The sequence below is a fragment of the Mizuhopecten yessoensis genome, unplaced genomic scaffold (genome assembly GCF_002113885.1).
Source record: "Mizuhopecten yessoensis strain PY_sf001 unplaced genomic scaffold, ASM211388v2 scaffold4805, whole genome shotgun sequence".
NCBI lineage: Eukaryota > Metazoa > Mollusca > Bivalvia > Pectinida > Pectinidae > Mizuhopecten > Mizuhopecten yessoensis.
The window spans coordinates 609,475-629,276 of NW_018405730.1; the positions used below are offsets into that span (position 1 = coordinate 609,475).

The 19,802-nt window shown below is 35.9% G+C and overlaps 1 protein-coding gene across 5 annotated transcripts in view; it reads left to right on the plus strand.

The window, feature by feature from the left end:
• LOC110449717 (hemicentin-1-like) overlaps positions 1 to 19,802 on the plus strand; it is a 31,027-nt gene that overhangs the window by 1,020 nt on the left and 10,205 nt on the right. For 4 of the 5 annotated variants that reach the window (XR_002462883.1, XM_021496763.1, XM_021496760.1 and 1 more), the window contains exons 2-8: positions 3,976 to 4,332; positions 7,001 to 7,261; positions 10,058 to 10,327; positions 12,442 to 12,717; positions 13,491 to 13,811; positions 16,958 to 17,260; positions 18,005 to 18,145. Coding sequence is in view for 4 of the 5 variants with exons in the window: in XM_021496763.1 (XP_021352438.1) it covers positions 3,976 to 4,332; positions 7,001 to 7,261; positions 10,058 to 10,327; positions 12,442 to 12,717; positions 13,491 to 13,811; positions 16,958 to 17,260; positions 18,005 to 18,145 (1,929 nt within the window). In the remaining variant the exon portion in view is untranslated. The remainder of the gene's footprint in view (positions 1 to 3,975; positions 4,333 to 7,000; positions 7,262 to 10,057; positions 10,328 to 12,441; positions 12,718 to 13,490; positions 13,812 to 16,957; positions 17,261 to 18,004; positions 18,146 to 19,802) is intronic. The other variant, XM_021496761.1, reaches the window with a different exon arrangement.

The window sequence follows — 19,802 nt, forward strand, 5'->3', positions numbered from 1 at the left end:
AGAATCCCAAATGAGAAAAGAGGGGGAAGCCATTTTTCACTATCCTTACGTTGTTAAATCTCTTATCTATATTCAATTTTCCTTTTCATTAAACATAAAGAAAAAAGGGGATGGGGGATTGGGGTATTGTATATTGCATAAAATAATCACTAACAAGAAGAAATACATATATAGAAAACAAGTTACTGCGCCATGTCAATTTCGTCCACCAGACATAAATTTATGCAAAATGTGGCGTTGACATGCATATCCGGTACCTCCACAATAGGTGTGTAGCACACCTGTACCTCCACAATAGGTGTGTAGCACACCTGTACCTCCACAATTGGTGTGCACCACACCTGTACCTCCACAATAGGTGTGTACCACACCTGTATCTGCACTGCTTTACATCCATATCTATCAGGCAACTTCTTAGACCGCCTATTCCGTCTTTTCGTTTTGCAGAGTTATCTGCTCTTGTGAGCAGGTATTGATTGTTACGACATTTGTTTGTGAGAGTAGCGTCATAAAAACGACGTTATTTTCTCACACAAACTAATGACGTAACAATCAATACCTGCTCACAAGAGCAGATAACTCTGCAATACGAAAAGACTGAATATTTGGTAACGTTACATTAAAATCACACATGAATAACCTTCAGAATGAATGTCAGCTGTAGCTTGCATACACTCTTTGAACATATTTAGGGAAATAAGATAGAATAAAACGTTAACAATGTTTTCACATATTTGATCCATACTTACCTTTCTTAATAATATTTCGTTATTTATTCGTAAACAAACTTCACCTTCAAAAGCCATTTACAATCCGTTTTCCCCGTTTCTTTTACCACAAGAATGGCAATAGTCTACTGGGATAGTTTTGTATTAAGTTGTTTTTTCTTTCTAATTAACTGTCGAAAATTATTCAACATTTTACTGAAGACCTTATATTAAAACGCCAGAATATCTCCTTTTTTTTAAAAGCAAATTTATTTCCTGCTTTCCTGAATAGCTGGAACATCAGTATGTTCTCAATCTACACGAGTAACTTACTCTCCATGTATAAACATCTTTCATTATATACGTCATAATATATACTAAATAATTTGTGTTTTAAATATTCATCATAGCTCAGGATCATTCCACCACCGCCTAAAAATATCTATACAGTGGAAACATTTTTAGCCGGCTAGCCTAAATTTGATAAGTCATTTCTAAAATGAAAAGCATACTTCATAAAAAGAAATCAATAGTGTTTTGAGAGTGAAAATGCAATAGATTAAGACTGAAATTCGAATCGTGTACCTCCGATCTGTAGATTCCTGATCAACGATAGTACTACAAATCGCGCTACAGCTAAATGTAAAGTGAACCCAAGGGGAGGTAATAGTATGTAAAAAAACTGCAGTTGAACTCTCTTGTGTTTTGACTGAAGTGGGAAAGGTTTCATATGAATTGGATAAAGATGGGTTTTCGTCGATTTTTGTGCATCATTCACTTTTGGAAATATATATAACGTGTTATGTTCATTTGTCGGTCTAAACTATCCTTATACTTATCATAAACTATTTATGTTCATTTTTATGAGCTATTCGTTAGTACATGTATTTGTCGTTAAACATATCATTCTGAACTTATCATAGCTACGGGATATCAAAGATATTGGACTGATTGATTTAAAAGTATCAAACGTTTGTTTGCTATACATATGAAAGCCCAGGTTTGTACATGTTTTTTTTTTATTATATTCTTCCGTAATGAAGTATAGAAAATTAATAAATGAACAAACACGAGGCTCTTCCGAGTTTTTTTTTTAAATTTCTGAATCCTGAGTCCTAATACAAGCCCACACCAGTCCTGTAATACTGTTGACTAAGGCGACAGTATACTACTGCTTTTTACCGTTAACCGGGTAATACTGTTGACAAAGGAGACAGTATGAAGCTACTACCATTAACCAGGTAATACTGTTGTCTAAGGAGACAGTATAAAACTACTACCATTAACCGGGTAATACTGTTGTCTAAGGAGACATTATAAAACTACTACCATTAACCAGGTAATACTGTTGACAAAGGAGACAGTATGAAGCTACTACCATTTACCAGGTAATACTGTTGACTAGGAGACAGTATAAAACTACTACCATTAACCGGGTGAAACTGTTGTCTAAGGAGACGGTATAAAACTACTACCATTAACCGGATAATACTGTTGACTAGGAGACAGTATAAAACTACTACCATTAACCAGGTTATACTGTTGTCTTAGGAGACAGTATAAAACTACTACCGTTAACCAGGTAAAACTGTTGTCTAAGGAGACAGTAGGAAACTACTACCATTAACTAAGTAATACTGTTGTCTAAGGAGACAGTATAAAACTACTACCATTAACCGGGTAATACTGTTGTCTAAGGAGACATTATAAAACTACTACTATTAACCAGGTAATACGTTTTACTAGGGCGACACTATTAAACATTTTTTACCCGTTGACCAGGTAATACTCTCGACTAAGGAGACAGTATAAAACTACTACCATTAACCAGGTTATACGTTTGACTAGGGCGACACTATTAAACATTTTTTACCCGTTGACCAGGTAATGCTCTCGACTAAGGAGACAGTATAAAACTACTACCATTAACCAGGTTATACGTTTGACTAGGGCGACACTATTAAACATTTTTTACCCGTTGACCAGGTAATACTCTCGACTAAGGAGACAGTATAAAACTACTACCATTAAATAGGTAATACATTTGACTTGACTAAGGCGACAGTATAAAACTACTACATTTGTACCATTAAATAGGTAATACATTTGACTTGACTAAGGCGACAGTATAAACGTTTGGGGTCCCTTGTTCGAATCCTAGTGAAGCTTCCTGTTGACTATAATAGTTGTTTTATTTTTTCTTCGTAGAAAGTTCGCAAGTGAGGTTTAAAAACAGATTTATTAAAGCTTAAGTCATCCATGAAGAATGCTTACTATGCATATATATATAGTTTTAGATTTTGGTATACGGATCCCTGAATATAAGATAGGGTAAAAATGGAAGTACCAACAATTGAAAAAGCAAACAGTCTCAGTTTTTTAAAATTTATTTTGTTAATTTGAAATGGACAATAATAAGACGAACTGTTTACAAGTCTGTTATAAAACGATAGTGAGAGGATTTTTTGATTGGTAACTTTCCAATAGACCTACACCACTGTAGTAAATTATTCCTTTTCGTACTCTGATGTTATCGGATTCGTCTAACCTTTCGAGCGAGTGTCTTGGTTTTGTCTAGGTAGTCGTTTTTGGATATCATATCCAGTCCTCTGTTAGATTAATTCATTATACATATGGTAGAAAAATTAACGAATACAGATTATAGAAATAATACCAAAATTAACGTTGGTCATCAGTCGAGTTTCTATTGATATTGCCACGATACAGCTAGCGATGCTTTGATAGGTTTAGCATGCACCCACCGTCCACTTGGGGAAAGAAACCGAAGGGCTTCGTGAGTAATATACATGTTTATGCAAATTGTACATGAATAACTTCCTTGAAAATCAGTTTTAACTCAATGCGGATGTACATTTTTTTCAAGTAAAAATTATTTTCTTTTTCTACATCGTTTGTAAATAATTTTGTTGGCTTGAATAAGAAACGAAAGTTTTTAATGAAAATGTCCACATATATTTATTTACACCTGATCGACTATTACATTGACAAGAATCGAAAATGGAGTATGAGATGTATGAAGAAGATGTCAGGTATATATATATATTTACTTCATTTAAAATAAACAGTTATAAAAGACAAACAGGGAAATGTAAATCAGAAATTTGTAAACTGTTCTGTATTTATTGTCTATTTGACCTGCTTTCACCATATTTCTATTCTATTGTTACAAACCAATCCGTTTTTTAAACTTAAGATAGCATTAACTTTTATAAGTTGTTTTAAAAATCACACATTTTACCAATTCCAGGAGCGGTAAGATTATCAGGATCTTCTGACTATGCTGTCCCTGGGAGTCCTTTTAATTTAATATGTGACGTTCCAGATGTAGCTGAAAATGTCACATTTTATAGAAGTCCTGATCGGGTTGTCGGCAGTGTTAAAGTGTTGAATGCGTCGTGCTACTATTACAATGAAACCAGTGACATTCCTTGTGGCGAATCTTTCTGTGAATGTCTGCCTTCAGGAGATGGCGTTGGCAGAAAATTCAACTGGACGATCAGACCAACAGCGCAGGATCATTCTTCATCTTGGTTTTGTGTTCGATACAATCCATGGAGGATCGACGAAACATTGAACAGCCCGGACTACATTCTTCAAATAGCGAGTAAGTAATATGTACATAAATAAACAGTAAACTCCAATTAAACAGGTATTGTGGCATATTTCTGCTATCCAGTTACTTAAGGTCGCGTTAAGGTAACACGATTATTGGGGGAAATTATGGCGACATGTCAATTTATTTATTTTTGTTAACGTGATTTGGTTTATAAGATGTGAAAGAAACAGCCCAAAAATCCACAATTTATAGATTATAGACACACAGTTATATAGACCCTAACACCATTGCAAACACAAAAATAAATTCCAAACCACCATCATTTTAAATATTCACAAAACAAAATTCCCACACGTTGGAATGTCATATTATACTGTACATGTCATATGAAAAAGGTTTCCCTTTTAAAGTGTTCCATTTCGGGTACCCTTATGTTAGCCCAGAGTTTCATTACCTTTCCGGAGAACATAGTTTTTCTTATTGTTGATGTGTTTTTAAATAGAATGCTTTCAGAAAGTAATTTTGACGTCTCCATGGTTTAAGATATCTTTTAGAATCGACGTTTAGTTTAGTTTAGTTTTTTAATGCTATGCTGTATTTCGTCTCATCTACTCAGGTAATATGAGATTATACCAGGTTAAAATCAAAAAGGCAAGACTAGTTTTCAAGGTTTACACAAAATTTCCAAAATGACAAAGGGAAAAGCAAACCAAAGGAGAAATACTATAAATCCCGCTTGAAAAATGAAGGCTAACCAATGTGCCCTTGTCATGGGATGTCTTCTGATAATGTTAAAGACTCTAGGAACAATGGTATACTTTGGGTTTAAATTTTAACCATGTCATGGTGACGATCGTATGAATGTCTAGGGTACCGTCACTGTAACCAAAACGGGACAGTACCTCAAATGGGACACTTGTGGGAAAAGTACTTTTATGCATGCAGTTTTCATTTTATGATACTTTTATGACAATTTAACTCTATATTAGCTTCATTGGCTGCTGATTTTCGTTACATGGACAATTTAAAGATAAGAATAATTACCAAAACAAAACTTTCCTGATGTACACGCTTTGCGACGCTATTTATTTGGATATCATTTCTAAAAGTCTACTTTATAAAAAAAAATTATTGTTAGTTTGGAGAAGGAATTTAATCAGAACCGTCTTTGACTCAAAAATATTTGAACTATGTTTACTTTTCTGCTGATATTGATCGTTGTCCCCAAATTTTAATATCAGTCAAAATACCAAAGTGTCCCTTTCAGGTTACAGTAAAGCCGGTTTAAGGGCCTACGTGACCCTGATAGTGTTTCACGTTCTATTTATAGAACCACGCGCCTGAAATACCAACTTGTGATAGAAATGAAAATTATCTATGTATGAAAAATTAACAAACATTTTGTTTGGAATTGATAGTATGGTATAAAGATCATTGATATTTAGGTGAAAAGTGTCCCGGTTATGGTACATTGATGCTAGGTACCATTGCATCACTTATAATCATGAAGACATTTCTTTTATTTTATTATATATTTTATATTTGACCTCCCTCTAGTTAGAAGATAAAGCAAGCGAAATGAAGTCTTCTGGCTAAGAGTAGCTTCCTCTGTCAAGTCATACATGTTTCATTATTCAAAGCTTTGACCGGGGTATTTGTAATTCATGGGTGGCGCCAATGGTTACATGTAGGACTTGAGTTCGACCTTTTTATTTATTTTCTTTTGTTTGTTTTAAATATCTATGTTCATACATTAAAATTTTGAATAACTAAAATGCTGTAAATTCCTGATCATGTGAGTTTTGGAAACAAACAAATATTTCACAGTATCTATAACGGTAATAAAAAGTTTGTATCCTTTATCAATTAATGTTATAGATCGTTATTTTAACTCATTGAAAAATGCCGAAAGAATACAATGAAAGTCATTGTATATTAATGCATCTGACTATATTATACTGTGCTATCAGTACTTATAGTGTAGGACATTATACCATATTATAGTATATTATACAACATTGTATACAACTCGACGGTTACGATGTGTTATATTAACTTATAACTTGCAATATTATAACGTCGGATTGGTCGAGTGGTTAACACTGTGGCTTTCTACGCAGCCGGCCGGGGTTCGATCCCCGAAGTCGGCGTACGCATGGATATTCAGAGAAAGTGTTTTTCTCCTGCCAACACAACTCCAACAACCCAGGTGGAGTATAACTTGGTTTGGGGTGGATGTTGCGGTATCTGAGCTGTACCATTCAAGTGAGGTGGAACTATAAAGGATGCCGTTGGAGGCACGGTCCCATTACAAACAGAACACATCAAATCTCCAGCACACACGCAGGCATACACACATAGGGAGATATTAGCCAGGTGGCATATGACTAGTAGTTAGCCCCGTCAAAAATTGTATTGATTAATGTATATGCTAATTGTATTAATTGTATATCTATGTAATGTAAAGCGCTTTAGAGTGGCTTATGTTAGCTAGTAGGGCGCTATATCAAATGTTGTATATTTATTTTTATTTTAATTATTTCAAAGTAATATGTTGAATTGTTATGATGTTGTTGTTGCAACTAACTGAATTAGAATATTATGTTTATCATTATGATATGAAGTAAGATCATCGCGCATGACTCCTTTTCATAATGTACATGTCTAATATTGTGTTTGTCATTGTATACTATTTAAGTATTTGAGTGCTTTGTAGAAAGTCCAGATGGAGATATATCCCTGAACCCTCCGAGTACCAACTACAACAAAAAAGAGGGCGAAATATTACCGGATATCACATGTATAGCTGACTGTAGACCTGGCTGTAAATTTGTCTGGACAAAGCCGGACTACACAAACTTCACTTCATCTGTATTGTCACTGAGTCAACTTAACAGAACGGAACAAGGGACATACAGGTGTACAGCAAGGAATACATACGGAACAAACTCGATCACAGTCATGGTGATAGTTAATTGTAAGCATGGTTATATGGTGGATAGATGAAGAAGGTTGGGCCTTTTTGAAATATTGCAAAGTTAATTCAAATACCTATAACTACATGTAATATATATTTATATAGAGAGTTTCCATCCCAAAATGACAATTCGTTCTATTGAAAATGAATATTATATAGTTACGTTTTTTTACACTTTCATTTACCTTTACCAAGCGTAATTCTGGCATGCAACCTGGCGTCACTTTACTTAAGGAGATGAAAAATACTAAATCTTAGATCAATCCATGAATAAAAAAGGTCTTAGTGTCTATTTGTGATATATACTTTGATTAATATACGATAAGGAAGTTTGTGATATAAATAATATTTTGGCAAATTCATTTGAAAGAAAGTGTTTTGTTCACGAGTAATTCAAACACAGCTATTTTAATTCACATGAACATTAAGGAACTATTATAGAAACGTTTAATAGAACAACTAATGTATGCAGTTTGTTTATTTATTCACTTGTGAAAGCTGTTTCTTTTATATAATAGTGATAAGTAAGAGACTTGTATCTACGAATAAATGGAGATGAACTATTTTTAACGTGTGGTTGTCAACATTCTGTTCTATCAGAAAATAAGGCTTAAGTTGCTGTTTGTGTTTGTTAAATAAATGTTTGGAACACGGGTCGAAAAATCTTCAAAATGTCACTTTCGAAGATTATCTTCAATGGAAGTCAATATTGTACTCCTTATATTGCTTGTTTTCAGAAGTCTATCATCTGACAGTTATATATATTTTGATTGCTTAGTTTCCATGGAAATGAGTTATGTAGGAACACATATTTAAACATAGTCAGAGTCCGTCGAGCTGTTTGCTGTCTCGCGTTGTCCCTTCTTAAATAATTGCAGGGACATTTTCACCATAGTTTAGATTTCGCCATTAGGCCATTTTTTATGACAGCTGATTATGGCTCACAGGTGCCCATAAACAGAAATTACATGTGAAGGGCAAAGTTTACAATGTCGAAAATAGATTTACCGGTGAAGAGAGAATACTTGATTGGGTGACAGTTTTCCTATAAACAGTGTAATATTGTATACACGTAATCAGTGTTGTTTTGTTTAACGGATGCTGTTATAACACAAAAATTTGAGTTAAAATGAGAATGCTTTACATAATGTTAAAACCTCTATGAACAATGGTATACTTTGGGTTTAAATTTTAACCATGTCATGGTGACGATCGTATGAATGTCTAGGGTACCGTCACTGTACCCAAAACGGGACAGTACCTAAAACGGGACACTTATAGGAAAACGTACCAAGAAACTGTCGTACAATGCAAAGAAGTACTTTTATGTATGCAATTTTCATTTTATGATACTTTTATGACAATTTAACTGTGTATAAGCTTCATTGGCTGCTGATTATCGTATAATTACCAAAACAAAACGTTCCTGATTTACATGCTTTGCGACGCTATTTATTTGGATATCATTTTTAAAAGTCTATTTTATAAAAAAAACTGATGTTAGTTTGGAGAAGGAATTTAATCAAAACCGTCTATGACTCTAAAATATTTGAACTATGTTTACTTTTCTGCCTAAATATTAGCCAAATACCGAAGTGTTCCTTTCAGGTTACAGTATCGTCGGTTCAAGAGCCTACGTGACCCTGATAGTATTTCACGTTCTATTTATAGAACCACGCGCCTGAAATACCAACTTGTGATAGAAATGAAAAGTATCTATGTATGAAAAGTTAACAAACATTTTTTTCGGAATTGGTTGTATGGTATAAAGAACATTGATATTTATGTGAAAAGTGTCCCGTTTTTGGTACAGTGACGTTAGGTACCATTGCACCAGTAATGAAGTCTTCTGGCTAAGAGTAGCTTCCTCTGTCAAGTCATACATGTTTCATTATTCAAAGCTTTGACCTGTGTATCTATAGTTCCTGGGTGGTGCCAATGGTTACATGTAGGACTTGCAATACGAACGTCTTGAGTTCGACCTCTATATTTTTTGTTATTTTTGTTTTAAATATCTGTTCTCATACATTAAAATGTTTATGACAATGCTTAAAATGAGAATGCTTTGCATTTGTTGATAATTAAAGATTATCACACTGTGTTTTCAGGGTTGGTCGTGAGAATAATTTTCTTATCACGAGAACGTGGATAAAATCGAGCAATGAGACAATTGTTCGAACTATAAACACTACAAATACGGTGTGATGAACTATTTATCATCTATATACTACTACCTTATATATTCCTCCATTTCAAAATGTCAACTAAACACCATAATTTGCAAATGACTTCCAGGCTAAATAGGCATCGATCGCAAACCCCGGCTTTGTAACAAACGTGAACATTTGCGCGGAGGAATACCATGTACCTTAAAACCATGTAGAACGAATATTGTTAAAACAGTCTTATCGTCATTGGCTTTACCATATGCAAATTTACGCTTAAAATGGTGTTGTTATCCTCACAATATTTTTCCATTACTTGATATTGATTTATTTATGACGGACTATTATCATACGCGGATCACTTTTGTGTGGATACTGTTTCCGGTTTAGGACTTAGCGCGAGCAGACGTTCTCTTTTTTGCGAAAATACGTTCCCAAATGTCTGGAAATGGGACAATCCGTTCCCAAGTTATTCTCAAGATGTTCTCAAGTAGTTCCGAAAAGCCTTAGTATTCTCCTACTGACAACCCATGCTAATGAATTAAGCAGTATATAGAGGATATACTGACTTTTTATCATTGAATATGATGTGACAATCACTATGGACTTTAAAAGTGCGAGTCTTTTGCAGACGGTCCAGGCGAATCTGTTGCTCTAAGCCCGCCGACTAGCGTGTACATCAGAAATGAGGGTGTCACCTTACCGGATATCAACTGCATAGCTGACTGTAGACCTAGCTGTACATTTTTCTGGACAAAGCCGGATAAAATCATCTTCGTTGCCTCATCTTCATCTGTGTTGTCACTCGGACAACTGGATAGGTCAGAACACGGGCGTTACAGGTGTAATGCAAGGAATGAAGTCAGCAATACCACACGAGAAATCAACGTTACAGTACAATGTGAGTATATAATCTGATCAAAGTAAAACGCTTTCCTCACAAATCAAAAGAGACATTTTATAAACTGAAAGGGACATTTGTGTAAGCCAATGATATATACTTATTACTGAACAACTTTAACAATGCATCTTTAATAAATGCAGCAATTAATTAAGTACGATTGTTTCCTGATCATATTCTGCGGGCTGCGAACGTGTTCATTTATAGCAAGTACCATTTGCGGGCATTTTGGTGGCCTTAAAAAGAAATGTAAGTAATGACAATGTGACGTCATGCACTGCAAAATTATCCAAAACTAACGATGGGCTGTGAGTATCGAAGCCGATAGCAAACGATTTAAATCTCTTAATATCAAAATGATAAATAATAATAATAACAATAATTGTGAGATTTATTGTTGATAAGAAATTTTGTTTACCAAATAAGATCAGTTGAAATATATAGGACATCATAGATAGATTAGATTTCTTTTCAAACTGAGCACCTTATTTCTATGACAATATATATGTAGGGATACGTAATTGCAATACTTTCTGTCTGTATTGCAATATATACGTAAGTCGTGATACACACTAGGCGTATTTTGAGACATGTAGTTAAATTGTTTATGAATGTGTTACTCCTAAATATTTATTCACTTAGTTTTCCTTTCCGTCTAACCATTTGTTTGCATATCTATTGTGTGTTTTTTTGGATTTTAGTTCCATTTCTTCAACATAAACATTTATTTGTCAAAGTAATTATAAGCCTCAATTTGTAGAATTATTTAAATTGTTTATCTTGGATGATAACCAGATTTTGTTTTTCAATATTTCCATCAAACCAGGGAATAGTGTCACATATGCAACCTCGAAAACGATGGAGAGAATTGAGAATTAAACGATCCCAGACATCTCTTGCATTGCCGATTGCAGGCCGCACTGTACTTACTCGAGGTCGAAAGATGGCTCAGAATACTCTAACCCATTGTCGCTGTCAGTTGCCACGAGGGACAAAAATAATAATAATCATAATGATGATTTGAGGTTCTTATATACCGCTTTATCACAATCTAGTGCGTAGGACGTCTTAAAGTGGTTCACAAATTATTATCCGTGGTTATAGGGCTTTTGCAACAAGCCAATATCCTTCTCAACTCCCTGGGGAGCATACAGCCGGTGCTGCTATTTCGGCGCTCACATCTAGCATTCAACAATTCTAGCACTGCCCAACCACGTACTCATTTACAGCTGAGTAGGCTTGAACAAGCGGAGTAAAGTATCTTGCTCAAAGATACAACACAGTGCCGTGCCGTGACGCGAACCCGCAACCCTTCGGTCACGAGCCCGGCGTCCTACCACTATACTACCGTGTCTCCTTATGCAGGGACATACACGTGTAAAGCCTCAAATGTGGTCAGTCAGTTTGTTACAAATGGAATCTTATTGTCAGTTGTAAGTTGGTATCGTCATTAGGAGTATAAAGCGCCAAACTTATTAAGTACTCCGTCAACCATGCAATCAGTCCCTTTGAATTGTTTGAAGAAACGAATAATTCCAAATAGTTCCAAATATATTACTCAATTCTTGACAATTATGTTTTTTGACCTTTTTAACCTGCGGAAGGGTGAACCCTCATAGTTACAAAATCTACCTAAACATATAAGGCATTTCAATGTCTGATATATGTTACAATTGCTATTTAACCAAAGCCTTGAAGAGTGGTTTGGTATTTTCAATATTTATCACGTCTGCAAATAACTTTTTTATTTCCAACTTTTGTTTATAAAAGTATGATTTATATTTTTTTATGATATGAAGGTCAACCATTTGAGTATGCTCATTTGTATGTTGTTGTCTTTACCTCTCTGTGTTCGCCATGGGGAGGTTAATAATTGATTTAGATTTATATGGCGGAATCGTCGACGAGGAATTAAACGCTCAACCTTCCGGAAAACATGGTTTTATTCCCCTGTCTTTTTTTCAAGGTTCACCTGGAAAATCTTTGATTCGTTTATATTTTGCCTTAGTTTTATCGTGTTTTATTCGAACTTCGGTTTTGTTGAAACTCGGCTTTTCTCTTGCGTTATTTTTTCTCACACACATGACATTTATGATCTTAAAATTATTTTCCAGATCCCCCACATATTCTGAGTCTCTCGTACGACCAAGGTAATGCTAACGTGAAAGAGAATGAGGCGAAATCAATGTCTTGTGCAGTAGACAGTTACCCATCCTCCACTATCACGTGGTACTTCAATAATATAACCTTATTGACCACCTTTGACGTTATGGAGAGTACCTACATCCTCGCTAATGCTGGCTGTCAAGACACAGGAATCTACACCTGCTCTGCAAGAAACAGTGCATCAAATGCACCATATACTATGGATATATATATTAATGTCTTGTGTACGTCAACAATTAGTCATATACATTTTCTTCCAGATGTATTAACCAATACTTTTATGTCTTTATATAGTTTTACCTTTGTCGTTGAAACTACTTTCTCTGAAATATACCTTTCATGCTTTTAGATTTTGAAATTATGATAAAATTATAGCAAATTTTAGTGAATTGCCATGTTTCATCACAATAACAAGCTACACATAGATGTCTTCTATTTAAGACGCATTCGAAGTGCTTTTGCGCTTTATCGTTGAATAACAATTGTTTGTGATTGAAATATTTACCAAAGGTCAACAGGTCTCTATAGTAGTCTACCAGAAATTAACGTTTAAAATAAATATCAAGTAGTTCATACGTAGTTTTGGCATTCTTGAATCGATGGATTGTACTTCGTGTTAACACATATCTTCAAGGAGAGTCGATGATCTAGGTGTCTGTTCTGTAGTACGTGTATACCCAATGTCTAATATTAAGAGTGAAAAAGGCTTAAAGGAACCCTTGAAAGGTTCGGAGTAAAGGTGGGGTTAAAATATCATATGTATTTATTTAAGCGAACTCAAATTTATCAATTTTGATAGATTAGTGCATTTTAAGAATTAGCGCTTTAAGGAAATATGCAATTTAAAACCATATAAAAGATCTTCAATTGTTGCATTCATAATTGAGCGCGATAATTAAAGCCCGAAATATGCCAAAATAAGACCACCACTAACATATGTGCGGTTACAGAATTCAGTTCCGCTGGTAAAGATAAACATATATATATATATTTTTAGGTAAACCGAGGATTGATACTAGAGTAAACACAGTTTTTACGATCGGAATCGGTTTATCAAGGGACCTGGTTCTAACTGCATCTTACCTGTCAAACCCGGAACCAACATTCACCTGGCTGTTTCACATGGCGGCTAAAACTGAAGACCTCGTGCACGGGAAAGAACGTGTTTCCATACGTAGCACATATCATGCCACTGATCTGGCTGCTGTCTCTACTCTAACGAGATCAAGAATGGAGGAGAGGTGGTTCGGGATTTACATCGTAACCGTTACCAATGACCAAGGCAGTGATACAGTGGTGTACACAGTGACTGCAGCCGGTAGGTACATGTAGCTACAATCCAGGATAACCGTTCTTCCAATGAGAAAAACCGTAACTATGCAAAGGAAATAGTTTTTCCTGCATTTATATTGTCCGGATAAATTATTTCTGAAGTGAAATCCATACTTTGAAGGACAATAAAAAAAAACCCAGATGAAATAAACGGAGAGAAAAATAATAAAATCAATGTTTTGAGTGTAAAATATAACAGGAATTGGCAAGGATTCGAACACTAACGTTAGGCCTCGGATGACCTGCAAACAGTCGCTCTAACCAACTGAGCTACCTGACTAACAAAGTATTCCTATGCCAGTTGCGCTACAGTTATACCCAAAACCAAAGTAAGGTTTGGTTTCGTTTGGTTTGGTTTATATGGATTAACGTCCTACCAAGAGCTAAGGTCATTTAAGGACGAGCCTCAATGTGTGTTGTGTATGCGTGCATGTGTGTATGTGTGCCGGATGAAGGGTATGTTTGTGTATTTGCCTCCTTGTGATAGCGCAGATCTAATGCCGACTTTATGTTGCTTATTCATTGAAATACCATGCCGAAAACACCCAGCACATTATACCCCTAGACACATTATACTGACAACGTTTAGCAGGGAAAACCAATTACTATTTTTATGGACTTTGGCATGCCCTGGCCGGGGAATAGAACCCATTGCCTTCCTCACATGAGCGAATGTTCAACGTTAAGCCCAAAAGTGAGCTATTGCCAAGCAAGGCGCTAGGAAATAAAAGGTTGTTAGAAGTAGAGAGAAATATAAAGATCCCAAACATTGCAATGGGTGCAGCAGATTTATTTTGGTCGCTTTTGTGTCCCCAAGTAGAGGGCACAAAAAGCAAATCCCAGGTGGTGCCCACAATAGTTGCCTCTTACGATACATGCAGTGGGTAACATAATGTGCATTCTTTTCTCGATCCTGCAGGGTTGACCACAGTAAGGGGAGGTTGCTCTATGAACACAACAACTTATAGTTTAAATTCTCTAGTAGTTTGCCTGCAGTGGTACAGGGGTCCTTGTTAGTGTTCAGATTATCGTCTATTATGCTGCATTATTGTATCAACATTAAAGTTACCATGATCTGTGGCGAAGTGGTTAAGCTCTCTGTTTCATAATCAAGAGTTCATGAGAACGAATTCTCGAAGTGTAGCCAAGATTTACTTTTCAAAAAGGAAATCAAAATCAATATATTCCTTTCGTATATTACTCTTTGCTAAAACAAATGACCAAGCAACTTCACGTCTGAAAAAGAATGAAACAAATTAAAAACCGCCATTCTCAGAGATACTGCAAAGAACGTTGGGTTACTCTACCTTATTAAGCACGTGTATAATTAGACATTATCATACGTAGCGTCCTTCAGCAATTTGTTTAGGGGCCGCAGTAGCCAAAGTGGCTAAGGCGTCTGCCATTCTGCTACCACTAGCCCTCCACCACTGGTTCGTGGGTTCGAGACCTACGTGGAGCAGTCGCCAGGTACTGGCCGTAGGTCGGTAGTTTATTCTCCGGGAACTCCGGCTTTCCTCCACCAATAAAACCTGGCATGTCCTTAAATGACCATAGCTGTTAAGGTGGCTCAACACATCGTCATCAGCGTCCATTTTCGTGACGTACTTCCGGAAATAGTGCAAATTATAGTAACACCTCAGGGCCGTTTTCGTTAAAACAGTCAAACCGACCGGACCTCTGTTGTTCGTTTATTAAATAAGGTCGGACCTAGAAATCTGATGCCGCTTTCCGGCGAGCCTTGAGAAAGCCTTGCAAGGCCTGCATACACATTTGCAGGTCCGCCAAGATTTATACCCGAAATTGTTACATTTATAAACGGTCAAACCGGTTGTTCCGCATAAACGAACAGGCCCCTGGTAAACAATAGTACACGTGCCGATGATATGTCAACACCCGATAATCACACGTACTTCAGGAATAAAGCTTTCCAATTCATAGATATAAACAGACTCACGGGAAGACAGTGACATGAAACCAGACGTCCTTAAGAAGGTCACATAGGAAACACATGGAATGCGGACGTACCGACCTCACATTGGCATATCACGTGCTTACACGAGTTCATAAGCTCGAGGTCGTTACGATTTTCGCTGTTGGGGGAGTTTACGCTCTGTCGATTAAATCGTGTTTACAAATGTAGTCTACTTACTCTGTGAAAATAATGTTTTGTAAAATATCAAGATACCTATGAAATGCATGTGTGAGTTCGCGTGAGAACGACATACCATGCGATAGCCTCTGGTCACATATGTACCTGACATTGTAATTATAAATATACCGTGAGTTAGCAGACTGTGGAATGATGTCCAAAGTGTACATGACTGAGGGTAATTTGGTTCCATTAAAGAACAATAAATTGATAATTTTGATATCATATTTTTGATTTATTTCCATCATTCTTGTTATATGTCATTGTGTAAATGTCATCCCTCTGCAAAAAGTTCCGATTTTTTTCAAGGAAGATAACTCTCACCCGGATCAAAGTGATTGTAAAATGTAAAATAAATTAATTATAAAGCCATTGTGTATATTTTATTCAATTTCCCATGCTATATGTATAGATCTTTGTGTGCTGTTTGCTTTTAGCTTGTAGATAATCACTTTTATCCGTACAAATTCAATAAAAAACACTTTGTGTAACATGTGTTACATATTTTGCGATAAATAAAATATTTGTAGGGTTAATTAGAAATGCTTCCTTTCATTTTATTATTGCTGTTATTGTTCCGAACAATGCCACACACAAAAAAACCGGAAAATATTAAAATTGACGAAAATTCATTTTTTTTGTAGTTTTTCCAAAAAAGTCCCCAAACTATCGGAATGTTTAGATTTTCATTAAATCATCTCTACATAGTTGCATATGAAAGTTTCAACGAATTTTGCTGGTTAATTGCGAAAGTGTGGAGCCACCTTAATAGGACGTAAACACAATCAAACCAAATCAGCAATTTGTAAGACTAATACAATATAAATTAAGGCAAGTTAACATTAATGGCAAACAGAAAGAAACTTAGTTTAACTCGTATTTTAGAACTTATTTGTTTTATCATTTCCGTAATGGACAACATATATATTTTTTTCTCGTATTGCGAATATTTCAACATTCGCATTACATTACATTTCCAGATAAACCCAACCCTCCCGTCCAAGGCAAAGCTGACTGTCCTTTCGCCAACAGAGCCCTTTTGAGTTGGATCTCAGATTTCAATGGCGGTTCAGAGCAAAAATTCGTTGTGGGGATGAAGGGCGATCAAGAGGACACTTATGTCATCAACACAAATACAAAATACGATGATCCAGGACGTGGTAAACGTATCGACGCAGAACTTTCTGATCTATTGCCGGATAGACTGTATTTTTTCAGCGTCATTGCAATTAATGAACATGGCAATTCAAGTCTCGTGAATGAAGTGAATTGTACGACTAAAGGTGAGATACATTCATTAATATTCTTTTCACTAAGTTGGTATATAACATAGATAATTATGTTATTGGTCACCATTGGTAACCGTGTTCCAACAGACGTGTACTGTTCTGAATCATATGAACAATAACACCTCATTATAGTGCCACAATTTATTATGAAGAAGTTAGACGATAAATTGAGGGAAACGTACTAAATAATTTCTAAGAAAACAAGAAAAGAGACCATGAAATTTGTGGCGGTAAGCGAGGGGGCAAATAAAACGAGGGGTATTATGTCGAGGTTTTTGCTGTATCAGAATATAAGACACTTTAATGTCAAATGATGGGGGATAGACAATTTATTTTGAGGTTACTCATATTTTTCACCTTGCTGTTTTCAAAGACTTGTTGTAGAATGGTTGAACCTTCACAAAAACATTCTCCTAGACGCAGCATAACTAACATTACATAGAAATGCGATTTGAGGCGCAACAGCATCACCTAATATATATTAATAATCCATGATAAAAATGCTTAATTAATATCAAATATATGAATGAAAGCATCTGTGAACGAATATGAATTATGAATAAAGCATTTCTAATGTAAGGAGTAAAACGTTGTGTAAAAATTGAGCTTGAGAAAATAATGTTTTTATATCTTAAATTCTTCAAAACCAATTTTTTTATAATAAATCCACTTTAACATTTATCAAATTGTTTTACACGATTTTAATGTTTTTTGTTCGGTTGTCAAAATGATTCATAGCAATTCCAGTGGTTGAGGGTTCTAACACAGCGGGGATCGTCGTTGGAGTGGTGGTTTCCATTTTAATCATTGCTGCACTCTCTATCGCGGTCGTCATATTCAGGAGGAAGATGTTTACATATTGCAAGAAAGGTAAAAAACGTGAGTATGTGATACTTCAACTTAACATGTGATGTATTTGATTTGAAATGAAATTATACTTGAATAAAAAAACATTTCCCAATAGTCCATTCTTGAATTTACCTGCCGTCCAGTTTACCGAAAACCCTACACTATCCAACTATGATAAACGTTTCGCTCTTTTCATTTCAAGACCTTTCGTTTCCTTTTCTGAGCAGTAACATAACAATCTCTACTGCTTTTGGTTTTGAAATGCCATATTTAAGACCTTCTATCTGGGAATAATGGATATATATTTGGCGTGCTTATAACATTTAACAAACAAAATAAATATATAAATAAATAAGCAACAACAACAACAACAACAAATAATGTCTTGTATTTTACCGCCAATGCCATGAACTGATTTCTAAGACTACCATGAATATAGGCTTGCTCTCTGTGTCTACATCGCTATCTGACATGATTTAATGGATTAAGTAGTAAACAACATGACGGGTGCACCTTGAGGATACAATACGTTACCACTACGAAACAATCTGTCAGATTCCGATTGTTTCCCTTTGTTTCTCCTTGAATCCTGTTTATTTTCCTTCTTTCGTCCTTGTTTGATGTGGTATATGTTATCCTTATGTAATAATGTCCTTGTGAGCTGACACTGTGGTATCTTTTGTCCTTGTGCGTCGACCCCGTTGTATACATTGTCATTGCAGATTGACGCTGTGGTATATTTGGTCCTTGTGCGTTGACCCCGTGGTATAAAATGTCCTTGCAGGTTGGCGCTGTACAGTGAAATTCGTTATTGTTGTTTGACGCTGTGGTATATGTTGTTGTGTACTGATTATGTGTTAGAGTTTGCCCTAGTTCGTTGATGCTGTTGCATACGTAGTCTTTGCGCGTTGATGTATTTTGTCATTCTGTTCTGACGTTGACTCATGTATTGTCCTTGTGCGTTGGCACACTGATATGCTTAGTCCTTGTGCGTTGGCGCTGTGATATGCTTTGTCCTTTTGTGTTGGTACTGTGATATGCTGTGTCCTTGTGTGTTGGCACTATGATATGCTGTGTCCCTGTGTTTTGGCACTGTGATAGGGTTTGTCCTTGTGCGTTGACACTATGATATGCTGTGTCCTTGTGTGTTGGCACTATGATATGCTGTGTCCTTGTGTTTTGGCACTGTGATAGGGTTTGTCCTTGTGTGTTGACACTGTGATATGCTGTGTCCTTGTGTGTTGGCACTATGATATGTTTTGTCCTTGTGTGTTGGCACTATGATATGCTTTGTCCTTGTGTGTTGGCACTGTGATATGCTGTGTCCTTGTGCGTTGACACTATGATATGCTGTGTCCTTGTGTGTTGACACTATGATAGGATTTGTCCTTGTGCGTTGACACTATGATAGGGTTTGTCCTTGTGCGTTGACACTATGATAGGATTTGTCCTTGTGCGTTGACAATATGATATCCTGTGTCCTTGTGTGTTGGCACTATGATATGCTGTGTCATTGTGTGTTGGCACTGTGACAGGGTTTTTCCTTGTGTGTTGGCTCTGTGATAGGGTTTGTGCTTGTGCGTTGACACTATGTTAGGATTTGTCCTTGTGCGTTACCCTATGATATGCTGTGTCCTTGTGGGTTGGCACTGTGATATGGTTCGTCCTTGTGCGTTACACTATTATA